General features: G+C 42.6%; 1 protein-coding gene across 2 annotated transcripts in view; it reads right to left on the reverse strand.

The window, feature by feature from the left end:
- LOC115149904 (E3 ubiquitin-protein ligase RNF19A) overlaps positions 1 to 27,321 on the reverse strand; it is a 55,174-nt gene that overhangs the window by 3,514 nt on the left and 24,339 nt on the right. For both annotated transcript variants that reach the window (XM_029692816.1, XM_029692737.1), the window contains exons 3-8: positions 21,038 to 21,519; positions 18,868 to 19,073; positions 13,030 to 13,177; positions 6,395 to 6,557; positions 5,796 to 5,910; positions 2,236 to 2,367 (exon numbers count right to left, since the gene is read on the reverse strand). In XM_029692816.1, the coding sequence (XP_029548676.1) occupies positions 2,236 to 2,367; positions 5,796 to 5,910; positions 6,395 to 6,557; positions 13,030 to 13,177; positions 18,868 to 19,073; positions 21,038 to 21,519 (1,246 nt within the window). The remainder of the gene's footprint in view (positions 1 to 2,235; positions 2,368 to 5,795; positions 5,911 to 6,394; positions 6,558 to 13,029; positions 13,178 to 18,867; positions 19,074 to 21,037; positions 21,520 to 27,321) is intronic.

Consider the following 27,321-nt stretch of genomic DNA (forward strand, 5'->3'; position numbering starts at 1 on the left):
TGGTCTATTTGACTGGTCTATTAGTGATCTATTGGACTGATCTATTAGTGATATATTGGACTGATCTATCGTGATCTATTGGACTGGTCTATTGGACTGGTCTATTGGACTGGTCTATTGTGATCTATTGGATTGATCAATTGTGATCTATTGGACTAATCTATTGGACTAATCTATTGGACTGATCTATTGTGATATATTGGTGATCTATCGGACTGATCTATTGGATGGATCTACTGTGATCTACTGGATTGATCAATTGTGATCTATTGGACTAATCTATTGGACTGGCCTATTGTGATCTATTGGATTGATCTATTGGATTGATTTATTGTGATCTATTGGACTGATCTATTGGTGGTCTATTAGTGATCTATTGGACTGATCTATTAGTGATGTATTGGACTGATCTATTGTGATCTATTGGACTGGTCTATTGGACTGATCTATTGGACTGATCAATTGTGATCTATTGGACTAATCTATTGGACTAATCTATTGGACTGGCCTATTGTGATCTATTGGATTGATTTATTATGATCTATTGGACTGGTCTATTGGACTGGCCTATTGTGATCTATTGGATTGATCTATTGGATTGGTCTATCGGATGGATCTATTGTGATCTATTGGATTGATCAATTGTGATCTATTTGACTAATCTATTGGACTGGCCTATTGTGATCTATTGGATTGATCTATTGGATTGATTTATTGTGATCTATTGGACTGGTCTATTGGATTGATTTATTAGTGATCTATTTGACTGATCCATTGTGATCTATTGGACTGGTCTATTGGATTGATTTATTGTGATCTAATGAACTGATCTATTGCGATTTATTGGACTGGTCGATTGGATGGATCTTTTGGATGGATCTATTGTGATCTATTGGTGTTCTATTGGACTGATCTATTGTGATCTATTGGTGATCTATTGGACTGATCTATTGGAGTGGTCTATTGGATGGATCTATTGTGATATATTGTAATCTGTTGGTGATCTATCGGACTGGTCTATCGGACTGATCTATTGTGATCTATTAGTAATCTATTGGACTGGCCTATTGTGATCTATTGGATTGATTTATTGTGATCTATTGGACTGGTCTATTGGATTGATTTATTAGTGATCTATTTGACTGATCCATTGCGATCTATTGGAGTGGTCTATTGGACTGGCCTATTGTGATCTATTGGATTGATCTATTGGATTGATTTATTGTGATCTATTGAACTGATCTATTGTGATCTATTGGATGGATATTTTGGATGGATCTATTGTGATCTATTGGTGATCTATTGGACTGATCTACTGTGATCTATTGGTGATCTATTGGACTGATCTATTAGTGATCAATTGGATGGGTCTATTGGACGGATCTACTGTGATCTATTGGATTGTGTGGTGGATGAATCAGAATTAGTTGGTTAACATAGATAATTAAGATGTTTTATTAGTATAATATGCTTATGTGAGATACTTGTCATTAGAAAGTGTCCTTTGGACTCTGGTATGTTTCAGTTGCACGTTTCCCTTAGCTGGGGCTCAGTCACTTGGGGCCCAGAGAGGGGAGAGGTCAGACTGTCTTTTATATGTGAATGTGTCTTTACCTATTCTTAAACCGTGTGAAGGGATGGCGTGATTAAGGGGGAACCAATGACTTGTCTCCACAATGTCTGTGAGCAAGTCACTCCCTCCTTTTCTTTATTGTGGGGAGGTTTATGGTATTCCCTGGGAATTGTGTGTCCTCTCTTAGATCTCGCACTTATCCTGTGATAATATATGGCCTAGAGGCTCACTCCCCCCAGTGAGCCTGTCCAGGAGTGGGGTCAAGAGGGGGTTTGCTTGAGATGGGAGTATCTAGAGTTGACAATTGCTCTATGCCATTGGATGAAATTGTGATTGATTGGATTGATTTATTGTGATCTATTGGACTGATCTATTAGTGATCTATTGGGATCTATCGGATTGATCTATTGGTGATCCATTGAACTGATTTATCGGACTGGATCTATTGGACTGGTATATTTGAGTTTACTTTGAACTACTCACTGCTGAACAATTCAAGATGGGATAAGTTGAGTTACTTTAATAAAAGCATTAAGGAATCTTTTTACTTATAATATCTAATATAATTTACATAGTTCTTAAAACAAAAAGACAAATGACAAACATAGGTAAGAATTAGATAAAATATTTAGCATCCAATATACTATACTAAAGCCCCTTACAGCTGGCTAGGTCTTCCAGTTGTATCTTGTGTGTTTCTGGGGGCTCGTTCTGCGGTCGGCACCATCCATTTCGACAGAGCGACATGGGGACGACTCCATAGACATATGTCAACATCAACGGGACGCCCACCCCTACAAGAGGACAAGAAGAGACAGGATGAGAGGCTGACATCAACAGGAAGTCCACCCCTTACAGTAGAACAGGAAGAGACAGGATGAGAGACTGACATCAACAGGAAGCCCACCCCTTACAGTAGAACAGGAAGAGACAGGATGAGAGACTGACATCAACAGGAAGCCCACCCCTTACAGTATAACAGGAAGAGACAGGTCGAGAGACTGACTGAGGTACCCGTATTTCCTTGTCAATAAATGTTACCTTGAGGAAAATAACCGGCACATTTAAACATATGAATGTAGCTAGAAGAGTGACATTGATAAGACACCTTGATCTCAACAGGACTTCCTGTCAAAATAAATGGTTAAATAAATAAATGAAATTCCATATTATGATTAACAATACATGACAACAAGGAGGAGAAAGACGAAAAGAGAGAGAAAGAGGGACGAGGGAGACAGAGAGAAGGAGAGAGAGAAACAAGGAGGAGAAAGAGGGAAAGAGAGAGAGAAAGAGGGACGGGGGAGCCCTAGAGAAGGAGAGAGAGAGAGAGAGAGAGAACGAGACGAGGAGGAGAAAGAGGGAACGAGAGAGAGAAAGAGGGACGGGGAGACAGAGAGAAAGAGAGAGAAAGAAAGGAAGAGAGTTAAGGAGAAAGATGGGATAGAAAAAAAAGAGGGGTTAGAGCTGAAGCGCACAAGAACAGACAAGTCCTTTCAGATAGAGCGAGAGAAAGGGATGGAGAGATGAATGGATGGAGAGGGGAATGTGTGGAGGAAGAGGGAGAGTCCCAGCCTTCAGTTCAACAGTGTAGTGATGGTAGTGACACTTCAGAGGCGGCAGGGTCAGGGCAGGGCACACACACACAAACCAGGGAGGCTGCAGTAAGCTCCCATGCCCCAGGCTCCTGCCAGAAAAAGACATGGGTTCAAATAGTATTTGCAATTCATTTGATTGAGCATGCCTGGAGTGCCAGATGTGTGGGGTTTGCACTTTTGGGACTATTGCATGATTCATCAGGCACAGGTTAAGGATTTGAAAGAAACCTATTACTATTTGAACCCAGGCTTCTGCCAGAGACAGACTTGTTATGAAGTTACAAGTCATCAAAGAGAATAAGGAGTAAGGTCTATTCCAAGGCTATGCCAAGGCTATTCTGTGTGTGTGTGTGTGTGTGTGTGTGTGTGTGTGTGTGTGTGTGTGTGTATGTGTGTGTGTTATTGTGTGCTTCAGCTCTTTTCTCAGATTGAGAGGAGAACCGTACGAGGAGATAGCCAGTTGACCATTGGAGTGTGTGTCTCTGTGTGTGTGTGTGTGTGTCTCTCTGTGTGTGTGTGTGTATGTCTCTCTGTGTGTGTGTGTCTCTCTGTGTGTGTGTGTGTGTGTGTGTGTCTCTCTGTGTGTGTGTGTGTCTCTCTGTGTGTGTGTGTGTGTGTGTCTCTGTGTGTGTGTGTGTCTGTGTGTCTCTCTCTCTGTGTGTGTGTGTCTCTCTCTGTGTGTGTGTGTGTGTGTCTCTCTCTGTGTGTGTGTGTGTGTGTGTGTGTGTGTCCTTGGGCCTCTCTCTGATTTGGGACCAGGAACCATCTCAATTCAATTCAAGGGGCTTTATTGGCATGGGAAACATATGTTAACATTGCCAAAGCAAGTGATGTTGATAATATACAAAAGTGAAATAAACTATATCTCACAGTAAGACATTCTATCATCACCCATCTCTCTCTCACAGTAAAACATTCTATCATCACCCATCTCTCTCTCACAGTAAAACATTCTATCATCACCCATTTCTCTCTCTCACAGTAAGACATTCTATCATCACCCATCTCTGACCCAGTGAGACATCAATGTCTGAGTCCCAAATGACACCCTATTCCCTATGTAGTGCACTACTTTTGACCAGGGCTCATATAGAATAGGGTGCCATTTGGGATTACTTCTATTACTGCTTTATTGCTGTTCCACTGTCCAGGAAGTAGTTGTACCATTATAACAACACAGTGTGTTGGAAAGTAACACTATTAAACAGATGATAGACTCTGACTTTAACTGCAAATATTATTATTTTACATTTTTAATTTGCTTAACTAGGCAAATTCTTATTTTCAATGACGGCCTAGGAACAGTGGGTTAAACTGCCTTGTTCACGGGCAGAACGACACATTTGTACCTTGTCAGCTCGGGGATTCGAACTTGCAACCTTCCGGTTACTAGTCCAACGCTCTAACCACTAGGCTACCTGCCGCCCCTGAATATAGTCCACGACCTGATGAAATGTTGAAACTAAGTTGCAAGCTACTTTCGTAGCAAAGCGTTGTAGAACGAGTGTCTTGAGAAACACAGTCCAGACACTGGCTCTTGATTTCTTGCCATAACTGATTTGACTGAGAAAGCTGCAGCTATCACCAAGCTACGCTAGCTAGCTGCTGATCAGCTAGATAGGATAGCCAGCTGCAGCTATCACCAAGCTACACTAGCTAGCTAGCTGTCAGCTAGATAGGATAGCCAGCTGCAGCTATCACCAAGCTACGCTAGCTAGCTAGCTGTCAGCTAGATAGGATAGCCAGCTGCAGCTATCCCCATGCTACTAGCTAGCTGCTGTCAGCTAGATATCTTGAAATCATTGGCCACTTTAATAAATTGATCACTAGTCACTTTAATAATGCCACTTTAATAATGTTTACATATCTTGCATTACTCATCTCATGTGTATATACTGTATTTTATACCATCTATTGCATCTTGCCTATGCCGCTCGGTCATTGCTCATCCATATATTTATATGTATATTTTCTTATTCCATTCCTTTAGTTAGGTTTGTTAGTTGCTGTGGAATTGTTAGATTACTTGAAAGGTATTGCTGCACTGGCGGAACTAGAAGCACAGGCATTTTGCTACACTCGCAATAACATCTGCAAACCATGTGTATGTGACCAATAAAATTTGATTTGATTTTGATTTGATAGGCTAGCCAGCTGCAGCTATCACCAAGCTATGCTAGCTAGCTGTTGTGAGCTTGGCTAAACACAAGGTCAGCACAAGGTTAAGCCAACATAGTACTGAATTAGCTGACAATCTTGAGATGGCAAGTCAGTCAGGAGGGGAGAAGTCCTCAACTTCAAAACTTTGTTCTCTCCATACCACAGCTAGCTTAAATTACCTTGCTGTACTCACTACTGGGACTGTTTGTTGTGATTGAATGGCAAAGATACAGCCATGAAAAACCCACTTCAAACCACAACCCCAAGACAACTGTCGTTTGCCTCCAGTCATGTCCGCTAGCATTTCTTAATGAGTATTCATGAAAAACAAGGCCAAATCAGAAAGTGCAAGTCGACCTGTAAATTCCGGCCTAACTCTTAGGGTTTAGTGGACAAGATGGAGTGGTGTTCTCGTTGTTTGTGTTCTCGTTGTTTGTGTTCTCGTTGTTTGTCGCTGTCCTTACCCACAGTGACAGCAGCTATGACAGGCGACACGAACACGGACATCATGACGCCGCTGGCCACCGTTAGGTAATGTTTACTACCTGAGATATTGTTCTTCTTACAGCGACCGTGGACCTGGGGAAGAAGAACTCATGATGTCAAAATGGTCGACATGATCATATATAGTATCATTAGTATTTTTTTTTTACAATTTCAATTCAGAATAAATGGTTGAATTGTTGTATTTGTGTCACCGATAGCTTTATTAAAATATCACTTGAGAGCAGAAAACGAGCAGACATTAGACTTTACAGTGAGTGGACATTATTTTTATCTCTACATAAGACAAGGTCCTATATTTCAGCACATGTAGCTGGGTTAGGGGCTAGGGTTAAGGGTCAATATGTCCTCCTATCTTTCGGCCCATGTAGATGGGTTAAGGTTAGGGGTCAACATGTCCTCGTACCTTGCGGCCCATGTAGATGGGTTAAGGTTAGGGGTCAACATGTCCTCGTACCTTGCGGCCCATGTAGATGGGTTAAGGTTAGGGGTCAACATGTCCTCGTACCTTGCGGCCCATGTAAATGGGTTAAGGTTAGGGGTCAACATGTCCTCGTACCTTGCGGCCCATGTAAATGGGAATGCCCACTATGATGACGGGGATGGCGATGCCAGCGATGAGAGAGATGATTACCGGGGCGCCGAGCAGCATGCCCACCTGCCACAGCACCTTCCGGGTCTGAGACCACGGCTTCTTCCCCCAGAACGTACAACCTGAGGGACTGGAGGAAGAGGAAGAGAGACAGGAAGAAGAGTTTAGAGGACGGACTAGAATATACAGCCTGAGGGACTGCAACGCATTCATGAGAGTTTGTTCCATATACAATACCTTCAGAAAGTATTCACATCCCTCAACCTTTTCCCTCATTTTGTTGTTGTTACAGCCTGAATTTAAAATGGATGACATTGAGATGTTGTGTCACCGGCCTACACACAATACCCCATAATGTCAAAGTGGAATTATAGTTTTCCAAAATTTGACAAATTAATACAAAAAAATGAAAAGCTGAAATGTCTTGAGTCTAAGTATTCAAAACCTGTGTTAGAGCGAGTCTACTCCTGAGCTTTTTTTAGACTCGCTCTAACACAGGTTTTGATGTCTTAACAAGTGACATAATAAGTTGGGTGGAATCACTGTGTGCAATAATAGTGTTTAACATGATGTTTGAATGACTACCTCATCTCTGTACCCCTCACATATAATTATCTGTAAGGTTCCCTCAGTTGAGCAGTTAATTCCAAACAACGATTCAACCACAAAGACCAGGGATATTTTCCAATGCCTCGCAAAGAAGGGCACCTATTGGTAGATGGGTAAAAAATAAATAAAAGCACACATTGAATATCCCTTTGAGCATGGTGAAGTTATTAATTACATTGGATTGTGTGTCAATACACCCAGTCACTACAAAGATACAGGCGTTCTTCCTAATTCAGTTGCCGGAGAGGAAGGAAACCGCTCAGGAATTTCATCATGAGGCCAATGGTGACTTTAAAACAGTTACAGAGTTTAATGGCTGTGATAGGAGAAAACTGAGGATGGATCAACAACATTGTAGTTACTCCACAAGACTAACCTAAATGACAAGAGTGAAAAGAAGGCTATACAGAATAAAAAAACTCCAAAACATGCCTCCTGTTTGCGATAAGGCACTAAAGTAAAACTTCCAAAAATGTGGCAAAGAAATTCACTTTATGTCCTGAACACAAAACCTTATGTTTGGGGCAAATCCAACACAACACATTACTGAATACCACTCTCCATATTTTCATGCGTAGTGGTGGCTGCATCATGTTATGGGTATGCTTGTCATCATTAAGGACTGGGGAGTTTTCATGATAAAAAAGAAACGTAATGGAGCTAAACACAGGAACAATCCTAGAGGAAAACCTGGTTCAGTCTGCTTTCCACCGGACACTGGGGGACACTAGGGGGGCATTTGACTGTGTAGGGAATAAGGGTCCATTTGACTGTGTAGGGAATAGGGGGCCATTTGTCTGTGTAGGGAATAGGGGGCCATTAACTGTGTAGGGAATAGGGGGGCATTTGGGATACACGCTGTAAGCAGATTTGGGTGATTAATGGATGAAAAGTCTGCACTGGCACTCGTCCAAGACTGGAAAAATCAATGGCTGCAACCACTCCACTCCCATGTCGTTAAAACAGTTAGAAACAGAGACATAGGAGCAAACCACACATCCCTATAGCTAGTATATGTGTCCATCCAAATGTTACCCTATTCCCTATATAGTGCACTACTTTTGACCAGAGCCAATAGGGAAGTAGTGCACTATATAGGAAATAGGGTTCCATTTGTAATGCACACAGATACTAGCTATAGGGATGTGTGGCTTGCTCCTCTCTGGACCACTAACCTCTACTACCGTAACTTAGAACTCATGTGAGAAAGACATGGGTAGTATATAATGCCACATTTTATCTGATGGCTGGAATCTATGCGTCTTTAAAATCCTATAAGCTTTGTCAGTCTGACCTAAATTGACATGACAGTACCTTCAAGTAGAGACTGTTGGTCTGTCTCTTTGGTTACATTTCTCTTTATGTATCTGTGTCCGCTGTCTGTCCTGTGTATCTGCCTGTGTCCCATGTGATAGAATAGGGTCCATAGTCAAAGGGAATCTATATACAACAGCTGGTAACCGTTAGTAACAGTGTCTATAGCTACCTGAGGTAGTGGTAACCGTTAGTAACAGTGTCTATAGCTACCTGAGGTAGTGGTAACCATTACTAACAGTGTCTATAGCTACCTGAGGTAGTGGTAACCGTTAGTAACAGTGTCTATAGCTACTTGAGGTAGTGGTAACTGTTAGTAACACTGTCTATAGCTACCTGAGGTAGTGGTAACTGTTAGTAACAGTGTCTATAGCTACCTGAGGTAGTGGTAACTGTTAGTAACAGTGTCTATAGCTACCTGAGGTAGTGGTAACTGTTAGTAACAGTGTCTATAGCTACCTGAGGTAGTGGTAACTGTTAGTAACACTGTCTATAGCTACCTGAGGTAGTGGTAACCGTTAGTAACATTGTCTATAGCTACCTGAGGTAGTGGTAACCGTTAGTAACAGTGTCTATAGCTACCTGAGGTAGTGGTAACCGTTAGTAACACTGTCTATAGCTACCTGAGGTAGTGGTAACCGTTAGTAACATTGTCTATAGCTACCTGAGGTAGTGGTAACTGTTAGTAACAGTGTCTATAGCTACCTGAGGTAGTGGTAACTGTTAGTAACAGTGTCTATAGCTACCTGAGGTAGTGGTAACTGTTAGTAACAGTGTCTATAGCTACCTGAGGTAGTGGTAACTGTTAGTAACAGTGTCTATAGCTACCTGAGGTAGTGGTAACTGTTAGTAACACTGTCTATAGCTACCTGAGGTAGTGGTAACCGTTAGTAACATTGTCTATAGCTACCTGAGGTAGTGGTAACCGTTAGTAACAGTGTCTATAGCTACCTGAGGTAGTGGTAACCGTTAGTAACACTGTCTATAGCTACCTGAGGTAGTGGTAACCGTTAGTAACATTGTCTATAGCTACCTGAGGTAGTGGTAACCGTTAGTAACAGTGTCTATAGCTACCTGAGGTAGTGGTAAGCGTTAGTAACACTGTCTATAGCTGCCTGAGGTAGTGGTAACCGTTAGTAACATTGTCTATAGCTACCTGAGGTAGTGGTAACCGTTAGTAACATTGTCTATAGCTACCTGAGGTAGTGGTAACCATTACTAACAGTGTCTATAGCTACCTGAGGTAGTGGTAACCGTTAGTAACAGTGTCTATAGCTACCTGAGGTAGTGGTAACCGTTAGTAACATTGTCTATAGCTACCTGAGGTAGTGGTAACCGTTAGTAACAGTGTCTATAGCTACCTGAGGTAGTGGTAACTAGGGCTTTTGCGGTGACCGTATTACCGCCACACCAGCAGTCATGAGTCATGACTAGGGCTGTGGAGGTCACGAAATTTCGTCAGCCGGTGATTGTCAAGCAAATAACTGTCCGTCTCATCATAATTGACCTTTACTTAACATAAACACATTTAGTAACTCCTGGCTTCCACACAGTCTACAAGCTATTTTTAAAAGTCTAATAAGTCACAATAAATCCGTTATTTATTTTAGACAGGTCTAAAGAAGCATGATATGAAGAAAATGTAGTGTATTTCAGAAGAACAGAATAGCATCCTCTGAGTTGTCCTTATGTTAGGTCCTGATGTGGCTATGCCATATGGCTGTGGGCTACATTAGTTCATTTAACGGACAGGATTTGCTTACAATTCCGTGGCATTATTTCATATTATTTTATAGTATGAATAAAATGTTTTAACAAAGCTGAATAAAATCTAAATATTTTCTCCAAACGATTTGAGGGAGGGCTCACATGCGGCTATTCTGTGTTGAGCGATTAATAAAGAAATACAGTTGAAGTCAGAAGCTTAAATACACTTAGGTTGGAGTCATTAAAACTTGTTTTTCAACCACTCCACAAATTTCTTGTTAAGAAACTATAGTTCTGGCAAGTCGGTTAGGACATCTATTTTGTGCATGACACAAGTAGTTTTTCCAACAATTGTTTGCAGACAGATTATTTAACTTATAATTCACTGTATCACAATTCCAGTGGGTCAGAAGTTTACATACACTAAGTTGACTGTGCCTTTAAACAGCTTGGACAATTCCACAAATTATGTCTTAGCTTTAGAAGCTTCTGATAGGCTAATTGAAATAATTTGAGTCAATTGGAGGTGTACCTGTGGATGTATTTCAAGGCCTACCTTCAAACTCAGTGCCTCTTTGCTTGACATGGGAAAATCAAAAGAAATCAGCCAAGACCTCAGAAAAAGAATTGTAGACATCCACAAGTCTGGTTCATCCTTGGGAGCAATTTCCAAACGCCTGAAGGTACCACATTCATCTGTACAAACAATAGTACGCAAGTATAAACACCATGGGACCACGCAGCCGTCATACCGCTTAGGAAGGAGAGACGTTCTGTCTCCTAAAGATGAACGTACTTTGGGGCGAAAAGTGCAAATCAATCCCAGAACAACAGCAAAGGACCTTGTGAAGATGCTGGTGGAAACAGGTACAAAAGTATCTATATCCACAGTAAAACGAGTCCTGTATTGACATAACCTGAAAGGCCGCTCAGCAAGGAAGAAGCCACTACTCCAAAAACGCCATAAAAAAAGCCAGACTACGGTTTGCAACTGCACATGGGGACAAAGATCGTACTTTTTGGAGAAATGTCCTCTGGTCTGATGAAACAAAAATATTACTATTTGGCCATAATGACCATCGTTATGTTTGGAGGAAAAAGGGAGGGGGCTTGCAAGCTGAAGAACACCATCTCAACCGTGAAGCACAGGGGTGGCAGCATCATGTTGTGGGGGTGCTTTGCTGCAGGAGGGACTGGTGCCCTTCACAAAATAGATGGCATCATGAGGAAAGAAAATTATGTGGATATATTGAAGCAACATCTCAAGACATTAGTCAGGAAGTTAAAGCTTGGTCACAAATGGGTCTTCCAAATGGACAATGACCCCAGGCATACTTCCAAAATTGTGGCAAAATGACAACAAGGTCAAGGTATTCGAGTGGCCATCAGAAAGCCCTGACCTCAATCCCATAAAACATTTGTGGGCAGAACTGAAAAAGCGTGTGCGAGCAAGGAGGCCTACTCAGTTACACCAGCTCTGTCAGGAGAAATGGGCCAAAATTCTACCTACTATTGTGGGAAGTTTGTGGAAGGCTACCCAAACCGTTTGACCCAAGTTAAACAATTTAAAGGCAATGCTACCAAATACTAATTGAGTGTATGTAAACTTCTGACCTACTGGGAATGTGATGAAAGAAATAAAAGCTGAAATAAATCTACTATTATTCTGACATTTCACATTTTTAAAATAAAGTGGTGATCCTAACTGACCTAAGACAGTGAATTTTTACTAGGATTAAATGTTGTGAATTGTGAAAAACTGAGTTTAAATGTATTTGGCTAAGGTGTATGCAAACTTCCGACTTCAACTGTAGGTACTCCTATATGCTTAATTTAGAGTTATGAATGTAACTTTAGTTGTTCTACAAACGTTGGTAAATATGTTTTCATTTTTAATACATTGTAAGGCTGCAGGATGCGACTCTAATGATGATTTAAAAAAAGTGAGGCATGAGCTCTGCTTTGTTTTTTTGCACAGGCTGTACACACTTCATCAGTCTCTCATTCACAATTTGACATGCACTTAATAATGCCTCGAATTTCACGGCGGCATCCCCATTATGGCCGTTACGTACCCTAAAAAATTCCATGCCCTTTTGCATCCCGGGGTGCTGTGCCCTTCTCCCTGAGTGTGCTGCGCAATGTGAAGCGTCTCTCCGTCACGTGATCGGGTCTTTCTCACAGGCTACAAGTGAAGACAGACACATCAGGGACGCCACTCCGCGCGTTCTTATCCAATTCCGATGTGCATATTGAAGATATTGGAAGAACTGTCCACATTTACTTTCGTCAGCCAACAAGATGAGTAGGCCTAACGAAAAGCAAAAGCCCTAGCCTATGTGAATCTACTATCCCCCATAGTACAGAAGTCGACCTATTCCATTCTGTGGGAGAAATAAATATTACAAACATAGTCTGGGACAGTTGTGGGATGCGATAGATCCCAAATTAATACTACCACTAGCATAAAAAAATTAAAAAAAATAATGCAACGTGGCTGACGCAACAAATCAGAACGTTTAGCTTAAAATGTTGATAAACTGTTAGGCTATTTCTTCACATTGTAAGAGGTGGCAATGCGCACGTGGTAGTAGGCTATAAGCACAAATGTTCCATTAGCGGAATACACCATTGAGACCATCAGTCTTTTGCATGACAATAACCGGCGGACAAAATTAAATGACTGCCACAGCCCTAGTGGTAACCGTTAGTAACAGTGACTAGCTGCATGAGGTAGTGGTAACCGTTAGTAACAGTGGCTATAGCTACATGAGGTAGTGGTAACCGTTAGTAACAGTGGCTATAGCTACATGAGGTAGTGGTAACCGTTAGTAACAGTGTCTATAGCTACCTGAGGTAGTGGTAACCGTTAGTAACAGTGACTAGCTACATGAGGTACTGGTAACCGTTAGTAACAGTGTCTATAGCTACATGAGGTAGTGGTCACCGTTAGTAACAGTGGCTATAGCTACCTGAGGTAGTGCACGTCGGTGATCTCCTGCATACACAGCCAGCAGAACTGACAGGCGCACACGGTACAGTTCATCCGGTTACAGCTGCCATCGTTGGTCTTCATGATGTAGGCCCCACAACGAGGACACGCCTTGATCTCCTCTGACTCTGGAAGGAGACACACAGGTGTGAGACAGAGAGACATGGAAGGACTTGACTACTACGGCAGTATGTAAAGAAGAAGAAGACTATGTATGTACTATGACTAGCTACATACAGGATGTCTGACTACCATGTGTTTGTAAGGTACTATGACTGACTACATACTGTATGTCTGAACAGTCTGAACAGTAGAAACAGTCTGAACAGCCTATACTGTATTAACAATATGAACAGTGGGAACAGTCTGAAAAATCTGAACAGTCTGAACAGTAGGAACAGTTGGAATAGCAGGAACAGTCTGAACAGCAGGAACAGTCTGAACAGTCAGAACAGTTTGAGCAGTCTGAACAGCAGGAACAGTCTGAAGGGTATTATCAGTCTGAACAGTAGGAACAGAAGGAACAGAAGGAACAGTCTGAACAGAAGGAACCGTCTGAACAGTAGGAACCGTCTGAACAGTAGGAACAGTCTGAACAGTAGGAACAGTAGGAACAGTCTGAACAGTAGGAACAGTAGGAACAGTCTGAACAGTCTGAACAGTAGGAACAGTCTGAACAGTAGGAACAGTCTGAACAGTCTGAACAGTCTGAACAGTAGGAACAGTCTGAACAGTAGGAACAGTCTGAACAGTAGGAACAGAAGGAACAGTCTGAACAGTAGGAACAGTTTGAGCAGTCTGAACAGTCTGAACAGTAGGAACAGTCTGAACAGTAGGAACAGTCTGAACAGAAGGAACAGTCTGAACAGAAGGAACAGTCTGAACAGTCTGAACAGTCTGAACAGTCTGAACAGTAGGAACAGTCTGAACAGTAGGAACAGTCTGAACAGTAGGAACAGAAGGAACAGTCTGAACAGCAGAAACAGTAGGAACAGTCTGAACAGTCTGAACAGTAGGAACAGTCTGAACAGTAGGAACAGTCTGAACAGAAGGAACAGTCTGAACAGTAGGAACAGTCTGAACAGTAGGAACAGTCTGAACAGAAGGAACAGTCTGAACAGTCTGAACAGTAGGAACAGTCTGAACAGTAGGAACAGAAGGAACAGTCTGAACAGTAGGAACAGTCTGAACAGAAGGAACAGTCTGAACAGTCTGAACAGTAGGAACAGTCTGAACAGAAGGAACAGTCTGAACGGTAGGAACAGTAGGAACAGTCTGAACAGTAGGAACAGTCTGAACAGAAGGAACAGTCTGAACAGAAGGAACAGTCTGAACAGTCTGAACAGTAGGAACAGTAGGAACAGTCTGAACAGAAGGAACAGTCTGAACAGTCTGAACAGAAGGAACAGTCTGAACAGTCTGAACAGAAGGAACAGTCTGAACAGTCTGAACAGTAGGAACAGTCTGAACAGTAGGAACAGTCTGAACAGTCTGAACAGTAGGAACAGTGGGAACAGAAGGAACAGTCTGAACAGTAGGAACAGTCTGAACAGTAGGAACAGTCTGAACAGTCTGAACAGAAGGAACAGTCTGAACAGTCTGAACAGTAGGAACAGTCTGAACGGTAGGAACAGTCTGAACGGTAGGAACAGTCTGAACGGTAGGAACAGTCTGAACAGTAGGAACAGTCTGAACAGAAGGAACAGTCTGAACAGTAGGAACAGTCTGAACGGTAGGAACAGTCTGAACAGTAGGAACAGCAGGAACAGTGGGAAAAGTAAGAAGTGTATTAAAAATAGGAAGAGTAGGAACAGTCTGAATAGCAGGAACAGTAGGAACAGCAGGAAGAGTCTGAACAGTAGTAAGTGTCTGAACAGTAGGAATAGCCTGAACAGCCTGAACAGCAGGAACAGTAGGAACAGCAGGAAGTGCCTGAACAGTCTGAACAGCAGGAAGTGCCTGAACAGCCTGAACAGCAGGAACAGTAGGAACAGCAGAAACAGTAGGAAGTGCCTGAACAGTCTGAACAGTAGGAACAGTCTGAACAGTCGGAACATTATGGGTGTATCCCTGCCAGACTACCTTCTCTGTACAATGTACTGTATCATGAGTAGTATGTGAGCTGTATGTACTACACTGTATATACAAAGGTATGTGGACACCCTTCATATTATTGGATTCGGATATTTCAGCCAAACCCATTGCTGAAAGGTGTATAAAACACAGCCATGCAATCTCCAATGGCCAAACATTGGCAGTAGAATGGCCTAACGGAAGAGCTCAGTGACTTTCAATGTGGCACTGCCATAAGATGCCACCTTTCCAACAAGTCAGTTCATCAAATTGCTGCCCTGCTAGAGCTGCCCGGGTCAACTGTAAGTGCTCTTATTGTGAAGTGAAACGTCTAGGAGCAACAACGGCTCAGCCGCAAAGTGGTAAGCCACACATGCTCATTGAACGGGACTGCCATACTGAAGCGAGTAGCGTGCAAAAATCATCTGTCCAGGGTTGCAACACTCACTATCGCATTCCAAACTGCCTCTGGAAGCAACGTCAGCACAAGAACTGTTCGTCAGGAGCTTCATGAAATGGGTTTCCATGGCCGAGCAGCCGCAAACAAGCCTAAGATCACCATGAGCAATGCCAAGCGTCGGCAGGAGTGATGTAATGCTCGATGCCATTGGACTCTGGAGCAGTGGAAACGCATTCTCTGGAGTTTTGAATCACTCTTCCCCATTTGGCAGTCCAACGGACGAATCTGGGTTTGGCGGATGCCAGGAGAACGCTACATGCCCCAATGCTGGGCTAGACAATCTGGACCCTCTCTTTCTAAAATAATAGCCGAAATTGTTGCAACCCCTATTACGAGCCTATTCAACCTCTCTTTCATATCGTCTGAGATCCCCAAAGATTGGGAAGCTGCCGCGGTCATCCCCCTCTTCAAAGGGGGAGACACTCTAGACCCAAACTATTATAGACCTATATCCATCCTGCCCTGCCTTTCTAAAGTCTTCGAAAGCCAAGTTAATAAACAGATCATCATCCATTTAGAATCCCACCGTATCTCTTCCACTATGAAATCTGGTTTCCGAGCTGGTCGTGGGTGCATCTCAGCCACGCTCAAGGTCCTAAACGATATCATAACCGCCATCGATAAAAGACAGTACTGTGCAGCCGTCTTCATCGACCTGGCCAAGGCTTGCGACTCTGTCAATCACCGCATTCTTATCAGCAGACTCAATAGCCTTGGCTTCTCGAATGACTGCCTCGCCTGGTTCACCAACTACTTCTCAGATAGAGTTCAGTGTTCAGTGTCCAGACCTCTGGCAGTCTCTATGGGAGTGCCACAGTGTTCAATTCTTGGGCCAACTCTTTTCTCTGTATACATCAATGACGACACCATTCTGTATACATCTGGCCCTTCTTTTGACACTGTGCTAACAAACCTCCAAACGAGCTTCAACGCCATACAACTCTCCTTCCGTAGCCTCCAACTGCTTTTAAATGCTAGTAAAACAAGTGCATGCTCTTCAACCGATTGCTGCCCGCACCCTCCCGCCCGACTAGCACTACTCTGGAGGGTTCTGACCTAGAATATGTGGACAACTACAAATACCTAGGTGTCTGGTTAGACTGTAAACTCTCTTTCCAGACTCACATTAAGCATCTCCAATCCAAAATGAAATCTAGAATCGGCTTCCTATTTCGCAACAAAGCATCCTTCACTCACGCTGCCAAACATACCCTCGTAAAACTGACCATCCTACCGATCCTTGACTTCGGCGATGTCATTTACAAAATAGCCCCAACCCTCTACTCAGCAAACTGGATGTAGTCTATCACAGTGCCATCCGTTTTATCACCAAAGCCCCATATACTACCCACCACTGCGATCTGTATGCTCTCGTTGGCTGGCCCTTGCTACATATCCGTCGCCAAACCAACTGGCTCCAGGTCATCTATAAGTAAAGCCCCGCCTTATCTCAGCTCACTGGTCACCATAGCAACACCCACCCGTAGCACGCGCTCCAGCAGGTATATTGCACTGGTCATCCCCAAAGCCAACACTTCCTTTGGCCGCCTTTCCTTCCTGTTCTCCGCTGCCAATGACTGGAACGAATTGCAAAGATCTCTGATGCTGGAGACTCATATCTCCCTCTATAACTTCAAGCATCAGTTGTCAGAGCAGCTTACCGATCACTATACCTGTACACATATCACGACTTCCGCCGAAGTCGGCTCCTCTCCTTGTTCGGGCGGCGTTTGGCGATCGACGTCACCGGCTTTCTAGCCATCACCGCTCCATTTTTCATATTTCCATTTGTTTTGTCTTGTTCCCTGCACACCTGGTTTTCATTCCCTAATCACACTGCATGTATTTAGTCCTCTGTTCCCCTCCATGTCTTTGTGTGAAATTGTATTTATGTTATGTGGGCATTGTTACGTGCCATACTTTTGTCTATTGTTCCGTGTTTGGGCACATGTATGTACTTTTGCGCTCTCGTTGGACCGGAATAAAAAGTGTGCCTGCTCACTACACTCTGCTCTCCTGCACCTGACATCGCCTCCAGTACACACCCTTAACAACACAGCCCATCTGTAAATAGCACACCCAACTACCTCATCCCCATATTATTACTTACCCTCTTGCTCTTTTGCACCCCAGTATCTCTACTTGCACATCATCATCTGCACATCTAATCACTCCAGTATTAATGCTAAATTGTAATTATTTTTGCCTCTAGGGCCTATTTATTGCCTACCTCCCTACTCTACTACATTTGCACACACTGATTTTTCTATTTTTCTTTTGTGTTATTGACTGTATGTTTGTTTATGTGTAACTCTGTGTTGTTGTTTTTGTCGCACTGTTTTGCTTTATCTTGGCCAGGTCGCAGTTGTAAATGAGAACTTGTTCTCAACTGGCCTACCTGGTTAAATAAAGGTGAAATAAAAAAATATATATATTTTTGTAAAGTTTGGTGGAGGAGGCTAGGCCCCTTAGTTCCACTGAAGGGAAATCCTAACGCTACAGCATACAATTACATTGTAGACGATTCTGTTCTTTTGTTAGTTTTTTTCTTCACCTTTATTTAACCAGGTAGGCTAGTTGAGAACAAGTTCTCATTTACAACTGCAACCTGGCCAAGATAAAGCAAAGCAGTGTGACAGAAACAACAACACAGAGTTACACATGGAATAAACAAGCGTACAGTCAATAACACAATAGAAAAAAAAGAAAGTCTATATACAGTGTGTGCAAATGGCGTGAGGAGGTAAGGCAATAAATAGGTCATAGTAGCAAAGTAATTACAATTTAGCAGATTAACACTGGACCCTCTCTTTCCAACTTTGTGGCAATAGTTTGGGGAAGGCCCTTTCCTGTTTCAGCATGACAATGGCCCCGTGCACAAAGCGAGGTTCATACAGAAATGGTTTGTCGAGATCACTGTGGAAGAACTTGACTGGCCTGCACAGAGCCCTGACCTCAACCCCATCGAACACCTTTGGGAAGAATTGGAACGCGGACTGCGAGCCAGGCTTAATCGCCCAAAATCAGTGCCTGATCTCACTAATGCTCTTGCGGCTGAACGGAAGCAAATACCCGCAGCAATGTCCCAACATCTAGTGGAAAGCCTTCCCAGAAGAGTGGAGGCTGTTATAGCAGCAAAGGGGGGACCAACTCCATATTAATGCCAATGGAATGAGATGTTTGACGAGCAGGTGTCCACATACATTTGGCCATGTACTGTATGCATAGGACTTAGTACATATAAATATACAGTATGGCTATCTGTGTCCCCGTGTCTCAACCAACCTCCTCCAGGCTCCTCGTTGAAGACGTATAGTGTGGAGGCATCATTTCCCCCGGAAGTGTGGCGTGCTCGCTGGCGTCGAGCCTGGTCACACGTCTGGTCGGGGTGCCACAGTTGCCGACAGTGGTAGCAGAACTCTGTATCACAACCCTCATGCCCGCAGCTTAGCTTAGGACACTCAGCACAGCCATACGCTATCACTGCAAAGCTTGGGGAGACAGAGAGGAGAACAGATCATTTAAGACAGTATGTTACCACTGCCTTGCTGAGGAGACACAGAGAGAATTGAATTTATACCAAATAGACAATGAAAAAAAAAACTTTGTCCATTTTTACGAGAAACGGTCATTATATAGGTTCTGTTTTCATCAAAACAGCCAGAGGGTCGTTACACTATGGTCATGCATAGTCTCAAATACACAACGCAGAAGGACCTGTCAGACACACACACACACACACACACACACACACACACACACACACACACACACACACACACACACACACACACACACTCAGTTACACACACACACACGAACTCAGTTACACACACACACACTCAGTTACACACACACACACTCAGTTACACACACACACACACACACACACACACACACAGTTACACACACAGTTACACACACACACACACACACACACACACACACACACACACACTCAGTTACACACTCAGTTACACACACACACACACACACACTCAGTTACACACACACACACACTCAGTTACACACCCCCACACTCAGTCACACACACACACACACACACACACACACACACACACACACACACACACACACACACTCAGTCACACACACACACACTCAGTCACACACCCCCACACACACTCAGTCACACACACACACACACACACACACACACACACACACACACACAGTCTCACACACACACACTCAGTCACACACCCCCACACACACTCAGTCACACACACACACACACACACACACACACACACACACACACACACACACACACACACACACACACACACAGTCTCACACACACACACACTTAGTCTCACACACACACACACACACACACACACTCAGTCTCACACACACACACACACACACAGTCACACACACACACACACACAGTCTCACACACACACACACACTCAGTCTCACACACACACACTCAGTCTCACACACACACACTCAGTCTCACACACACACACTCAGTCTCACACACAAAATAACACACACACATTGAAGAACTGAATAGGCTCTAGTATTAAGCTTCTAAGAAGTCTAAGACCTTCTGGAATGTGTGTATATCAGGAATATGAGTCACAGCTAGGAATTCAAGGCTTATGCAATCGCTGGATACTTGAAAGACTTTCTCCTCACTTCCTGGTCCCAGTAATAACTCATCAATAAATACTGGAGGCCCATTGTGTCTTGTCTGTAAAATCAACATCATCTGATATAGAATGGCCATCTGATGCGGGCGTGGGGGGGGGGGCACAAATAAAAATGGGAATTCATCATGAGGGGCCACAGTGCGTACCCACATCCACACCCACACATGCAGTCAGAGCCGGTCCTAGCCTTCAGGGGGAACCTAAACAAAATGTAGTTTCCAATTTCCTGCAAACAACTAAGAGCATTGAAGTGCAAGGCTCAGCTTCTCTGCTGTTTTTGTGTCCCGTATCTACCACGTTGTAACTGCGTGAAGGGAACTCAAAAGCACATGAGCAGATACTGTGTGGGACTGTGTGAGATACTGTGTGGGACTTGCATCTTGCTCGTCATAATATGAAAGTCACTTCGACTGCAGTTCACTCTCTCCCTGGATAGTTCTGACTGACTCAAAGATTTTATCCTGAATCTATGAACGTAATTATCAGATGGTGTACTTGTTACAATGTCTCTATCTGCAGCCAGGCAGTCAGCCAGGCAGTCAGTCAGGCAGTCAGCCAGGCAGTCAGCCAGCCAGCCAGGCATTCAGCCAGGCAGTCAGCCAGGCAGTCAGCCAGCCAGCCAGGCAGTCAGGCAGGCAGGCAGTCAGCCAGGCAGTCAGTCAGGCGCAGGGCCCCTCCTGAGCTGGTAACTATTGACTCCCTGAATATGATGCTTCTGACTCTAAAAACAAAACTGAATCAGTAGAATGAACTGAATGACTCAGTGTCTCTACCTGCAGTCAGGTGCAGGACACCAGCGTGTGTCCGGGTCGGCTGCCAGAAACCGTCTCAGCTGGTACTCTTCGAATCTCTCCAGCAGCGCCAGGTCATCCAAGATGGCGCGCACATCTTGCGGCGCAAACGCCTCGGGGCACTGCGGACAGGCGATGCCCACCCTGCTCTCTGAGATTTCGATCTTCAGGTACTGTCTCAGGCAATCATAGCAGGCCCGGTGGGAACAGGAAGAGAGGCGAGGGAACCGGCATCGTGGTTGGCTGAGGAGGCATAAAGGACACTCCTCCAAGTGGTGATCGTCCAATAGCTGGTCCTGGCTAGAAGAGGAGAGGGATAGGACACCTGTGGAAGAGCTGTTGGCTCCGCCCCCGCAGCATTCCGCCTCCACCGCAGCGCCAGGGTCGTCACCCGTCACCCCTGACGATGCTGCCTCGAAGTCGCCTTGTTCGATCCCGCCCTCTTCGGCTGTGATGTTCTGGTCCTGCCAGATGGACAGACAGAAAGGTTAGAAAAGTAGCACTAGTGTCCAGAGCTGCTTAGTCCCCAAAGTACTGTATGTGTTTTCACCTTTCACTTGATAAAACTCACAAAAAAATATCAGTAGTTTTCTGTACTAACAACTATCATCGAGCTGAATGTATCTCTACATCTACATGTAGCTCATGAGCTTAGAAACAATGTGCTCTAATTCTCCAGTGGATAAACCCATACCATGATAGAAATCAGAGAGGGACCCATACCATGAGAGAAATCAGAGGAACCCATACCATGAGAGAAATCAGAGGAACCCATACCATGAGAGAAATCAGAGAGGGACCCATACCATGAGAGAAATCAGAGAGGGACCCATACCATGAGAGAAATCAGAGAGGAACCCATGAGAGAAATCAGAGAGGAACCCATACCATGAGAGAAATCAGAGGAACCCATACCATGAGAGAAATCAGAGGAACCCATACCATGAGAGAAATCAGAGGAACCCATACCATGAGAGAAATCAGAGAGGAACCCATACCATGAGAGAAATCAGAGAGGAACCCATACCATGAGAGAAATCAGAGAGGAAGCCATACCATGAGAGAAATCAGAGGAACCCATACCATGAGAGAAATCAGAGAGGGACCCATACCATGAGAGAAATCAGAGAGGGACCCATACCATGAGAGAAATCAGAGAGGAACCCATACCATGATAGAAATCAGAGGGGAACCCATACCATGATAGAAATCAGAGAGGAACCCATACCATGAGAGAAATCAGAGAGGAACCCATACCATGATAGAAATCAGAGGGGAACCCATGAGAGAAATCAGAGGGGAACCCATGAGAGAAATCAGAGGAACCCATACCATGATAGAAATCAGAGGGGAACCCATGAGAGAAATCAGAGGAACCCATACCATGAGAGAAATCAGAGGAACCCATACCATGAGAGAAATCAGAGGGGAACCCATGAGAGAAATCAGAGGAACCCATACCATGATAGAAATCAGAGGGGAACCCATGAGAGAAATCAGAGGAACCCATACCATGAGAGAAATCAGAGAGGAACCCATACCATGATAGAAATCAGAGGGGAACCCATGAGAGAAATCAGAGGAACCCATGAGAGAAATCAGAGGAACCCATACCATGAGAGAAATCAGAGGAACCCATACCATGAGAGAAATCAGAGGAACCCATACCATGAGAGAAATCAGAGGAACCCATACCATGAGAGAAATCAGAGGAACCCATACCATGATAGAAATCAGAGGGGAACCCATGATAGAAATCAGAGGAACCCATGATAGAAATCAGAGGGGAACCCATGATAGAAATCAGAGAGGAACCCATACCATGATAGAAATCAGAGGAACCCATGCCGAAGTCTAATACATTGACATATGCAGTGCTTTCAAAGAGTATTCCTTCCCCTTGACATTTTACTTTTTTTGTGTTACAAAGTTGGATAAAAATGGATTCGTAATTTTTTTGTCAACAAATCTACACAAAATACAATGTAATGAAGAAGAAAAATGTAAAAATAAATAAAAATAAATAAAAGAATATATCTTGATTGTCATAACTCTCCTGTGACGATCTGAAGGATCAGGTTACACTGGGTACACTCTACAGCGCGCTCTCTCTCGTAGAAGGGGAGAGTGGGAAGTCTGCTGTTTTATGACGGTCATAAAATACGCTGCCTCTATGCTCTGTAGTGTTCAAGAATGGAATGTAAACTGTGGAACACAGAGAGACACTTGGACATCAAAAGTTTGAATAATTAAACAATATTTTTATTTTTGAGAATGTGGGAGTGGTCCGTGGACACTTATGGGACGGTCATGACAAAGTTGTTTCATTTGGTGATCTCATGAAGAACAGGAGACCCACATTACTGTATCTCTGTTTGTGTAACTTTTCAATGATCGGATTTACATCTAGATGTTGGTTAAAATGAATGATTAAATATGAAACTATTTGTGAAAAGAAGTAATGTGATGTTAGCCTTCTAAATGAGAGTATAGATTTTCATGTAAAGTTTAACTTGTCAGTGGCCAGACAGTACATCAGCATCATGGAACTGCCCTTTTCTACTCCAGAGTATAAAACCACCCATGACGAAATTGTACATTTCATGCCAAAGAGACCCACAGTAAGCCGGACGTCTCGATTGGTTAAGACTAGAAAACATGGAGCTGTCGCTACATGTTGAAATGGTTAAGAACTACAACTCTATAGGCCCAGGACACCAGACATCGTGTAGTTTTGGCTACACGGCTGGAAATGGTTAAACTCTGAGACTATCGATCACTACAGAATAAGAGCAAATCCTAAAAGTAGAATTACTAGTCTGCAGCTGGAAATTACGTAAATCTAGTACGAGAATACCGACAACCCGCAGAAGCATCTATCCTATGCAACAACCATCTGTACGCCTGACGTATCCATTACAACAGACACTGACACAGGGACAGACACTATTCTATACAACGACCATCTGTACGCCTGACGTATCCATTACAACAGACACTGTCCAGAGCCGCTGAGAAAGCGACAACTACGAAAGACATTGTGACTTCTGGGGAAGTTAACCAGAGACTGACTCTCCAGCAGATGGACCGCTGATTCCAACAGAGAAGACCACAACGACATATGGGCATAAATATATACATTGCAATTATTTTCGAATGAGCGGCTGTTCATGTGCAAAGGATTAGCATTTCAATTAATATAATTATCAACTGTGTGTAATGAATCCATTTTGTCTTTCCATTTAGTCTTTCCCGCTTTTTCTCAATGCATTGTGTTAGAAACCAATAACTATATTATTTGTTTATGTATTTCTGTGATTTGATTAGTTAGTTAGTAAATAAATAATTAAGCCAATTTGTATATCGCTGATTCATGATTAAGGCTAGGGTTCGTATCAGATATCCAAGGGTTTGCAACGTTCAGTAATGAGAACTGATGAGGTAATAACAACACATTAATACAAGACTGTACTTGATAAGATATGAAAATATCTGAAGAGTCGATTGGGGAAATAGAGACTCTATAAACATTTTCCCGTGGTGCCCCCCGACTTCCTAGTTAATTAAAGTTTACATGATTAGTTTAATCACGTAATAATAACAACACAGAGAATTGATTTGATAAAATCAATCTTCACATTTAATGATAGTCACAGACACAACAACATGTTAGAATCACCTTTGCGATTACAGCTGGGAGTCTTTCTGGGTTAGTTTCTAAGAGCTTTGCACACCTGGGTTGTACAATATTTGCACACTATTCTTTTTAAAAATGTATTCAGGCTCTGTCAAGTTGGTTGTTGATCATAGCTAGACAGCCATTTTCAAGTCTTGCCATAGATTTTCAAATCAAATCAAAGTTTATTTGTCACGTGCGCTGAATACAACAGGTGTAGACCTTACAGTGAAATGCTTACTTACAGGCTCTAACCAATAGTGCAAAAAAGATATTAGGTGAACAATAGGTAGGTAAAGAAATAAAACAACAGTGAAAAGACAGGCTATATACAGTAGCGAGGCTATAAAAGTAGCAAGGCTACATACAGACACCCGTTTGTCAGGCTGATTGAGGTAGTACAGTGAGGGGAAAAAGTATTTGATCCCCTGCTGATTTTGTACGTTTGCCCACTGACAAAGAAATTATCAGTCTATCATTTTAATGGTAGGTTTATTTGAACAGTGAGAGACAGAATAACAACAAAAGAATCCAGAAAAACACATTTGCATTTTAATGAGGGAAATAAGTATTTGACCCCCTCTCAATCAGAAAGATTTCTGGCTCCCAGGTGTCTTTTATACAGGTAACGAGCTGAGATTAGGAGCACAATCTTAAAGGGAGTGCTCCTAATCTCAGTTTGTTACCTGTATAAAAGACACCTGTCCACAGAAGCAATCAATCAATCAGATTTCAAACTCTCCACCATGGCCAAGACCAAAGAGCTCTCCAAGGATGTCAGGGACAAGATTGTAGACCTACACAAGGTTGGAATGGGCTTCAAGACCATCGCCAACCAGCTTGGTGAGCAGCTTGGTGAGAAGGTGACTACAGTTGGTGCGATTATTCGCAAATGGAAGAAACACAAAAGAACTGCCAATCTCCCTTGGCCTGGGGCTCCATGCAAGATCTCACCTCGTGGAGTTGCAATGATTTGTTGCTTTGTTGCAAAATAGGAAGTTGTGAAAAACAGCTTCTATCTCAAGGCCATCAGACTGTTAAACAGCCATCACCAACATTGAGTGGCTGCTGCCAACATACTGACTCAACTCAAGCCACTTTAATAATGGGAAAGTTGATGTAATCAATTTATCACTTGCCACTTTATATTATTTATATTAGATAATGTTTACATAACCTACATTATTCATCTCATATGTATATACTGTACGCCATACCATCTACTGCATCTTGCCATCTTGATGTAATTAGATGTATCACTAGCCACTTTAAACAATGCCACTTTATATAATGTTTTCATAACCTACATTATTCATCTCATATGTATATACTGTACGCTATACCATCTACTGCATCTTGCCATCCTGATGTAATGTATCACTACCCACCTTAAACAATGCTGCTTTATATGTTTTCACACCCTACAATACTCATCTCATATGTATCTACTATACTCTATACCATCTACTGCATCTTGCCATCCTGATGTAATGTATCACTACCCACCTTATACAATGCTGCTTTATATGTTTTCATACTCTACAATACTCATGTCATATGTATATACTGTACTCTACACCATCTACTGCATCTTGCCTACGCCGTTCGGCCGTCACTCATTTATATATTTATATATACATATTCGTATTCATTCCTTTACACTTGTGTGTACAAGGTGGTTGTGGAATTGGTAGATTACTTGTTAGATATTACTGCATGGTCGGAACTAGAAGCACAAGCATTTTGCTACACTCGCATTAACACCTGCTAACCATGTGTACGTGACAAATACATTTGATTTGATTTGTTACATGTTTTACTATTTTCTACATTGTAAAATAATAGTGAAGACATCAAGACTATGAATTAACACATATGGAATCATGTAGTAACCAAAAAAAGTGTTAAACAAATATCAATATATTTTATATTTGAGATTCTTCAAATAGCCACCCATTGCCTTGATGACAGCTTTGCACACTCTTATTTCATATTTCATAGTTTTGATGTCTTCACTATTATTCTACAATGTAGAAAATAGTAAAAAGAAAATAAAAACCTTTGAATGAGTAGGTGTTCTAAAACTTTTGACCAGTATGTATTTCTTATCCTTGTGCGGTATTATACTTTTTAGATACATGTTTAAAATATTTTTAACATTATTATTTATGATCAATATATTCATATATGAATAATACATCTATTTGTAATTATAAACTGGGTGGTTCGAGCCCTGAATGCTGATTGGCTGAAATCCGTGGTATATCAGACAGTATACCGTGGGTATAACAAAACATTTATTTTCACTGCTCTAATTGTGTTGGTAACCAGTTTGTAAAAGCAATAAGGCACTTCAGGGGTTTGTGATATATGGCCAACTGCGTCGTGCCTAAGAACAGCCCTTAGCCGTGGTATATTGGCCATTTACCACACCCTCTCGGGTCTTATTGCTTAAATATATATGAGTACTTCATGTATGGTGATATATGTGCACAAGAAAAAAGGCACACAACACAAACAATTAATACTTTGTGACCTCAGGAAGTCACTGGAAGGTCACATCTGAAAAACTAAATATGTCCTCTCAGGC

The sequence above is a fragment of the Salmo trutta genome, chromosome 1, assembly GCF_901001165.1.
Source record: "Salmo trutta chromosome 1, fSalTru1.1, whole genome shotgun sequence".
Taxonomy (NCBI): Eukaryota; Metazoa; Chordata; class Actinopteri; order Salmoniformes; family Salmonidae; genus Salmo; species Salmo trutta.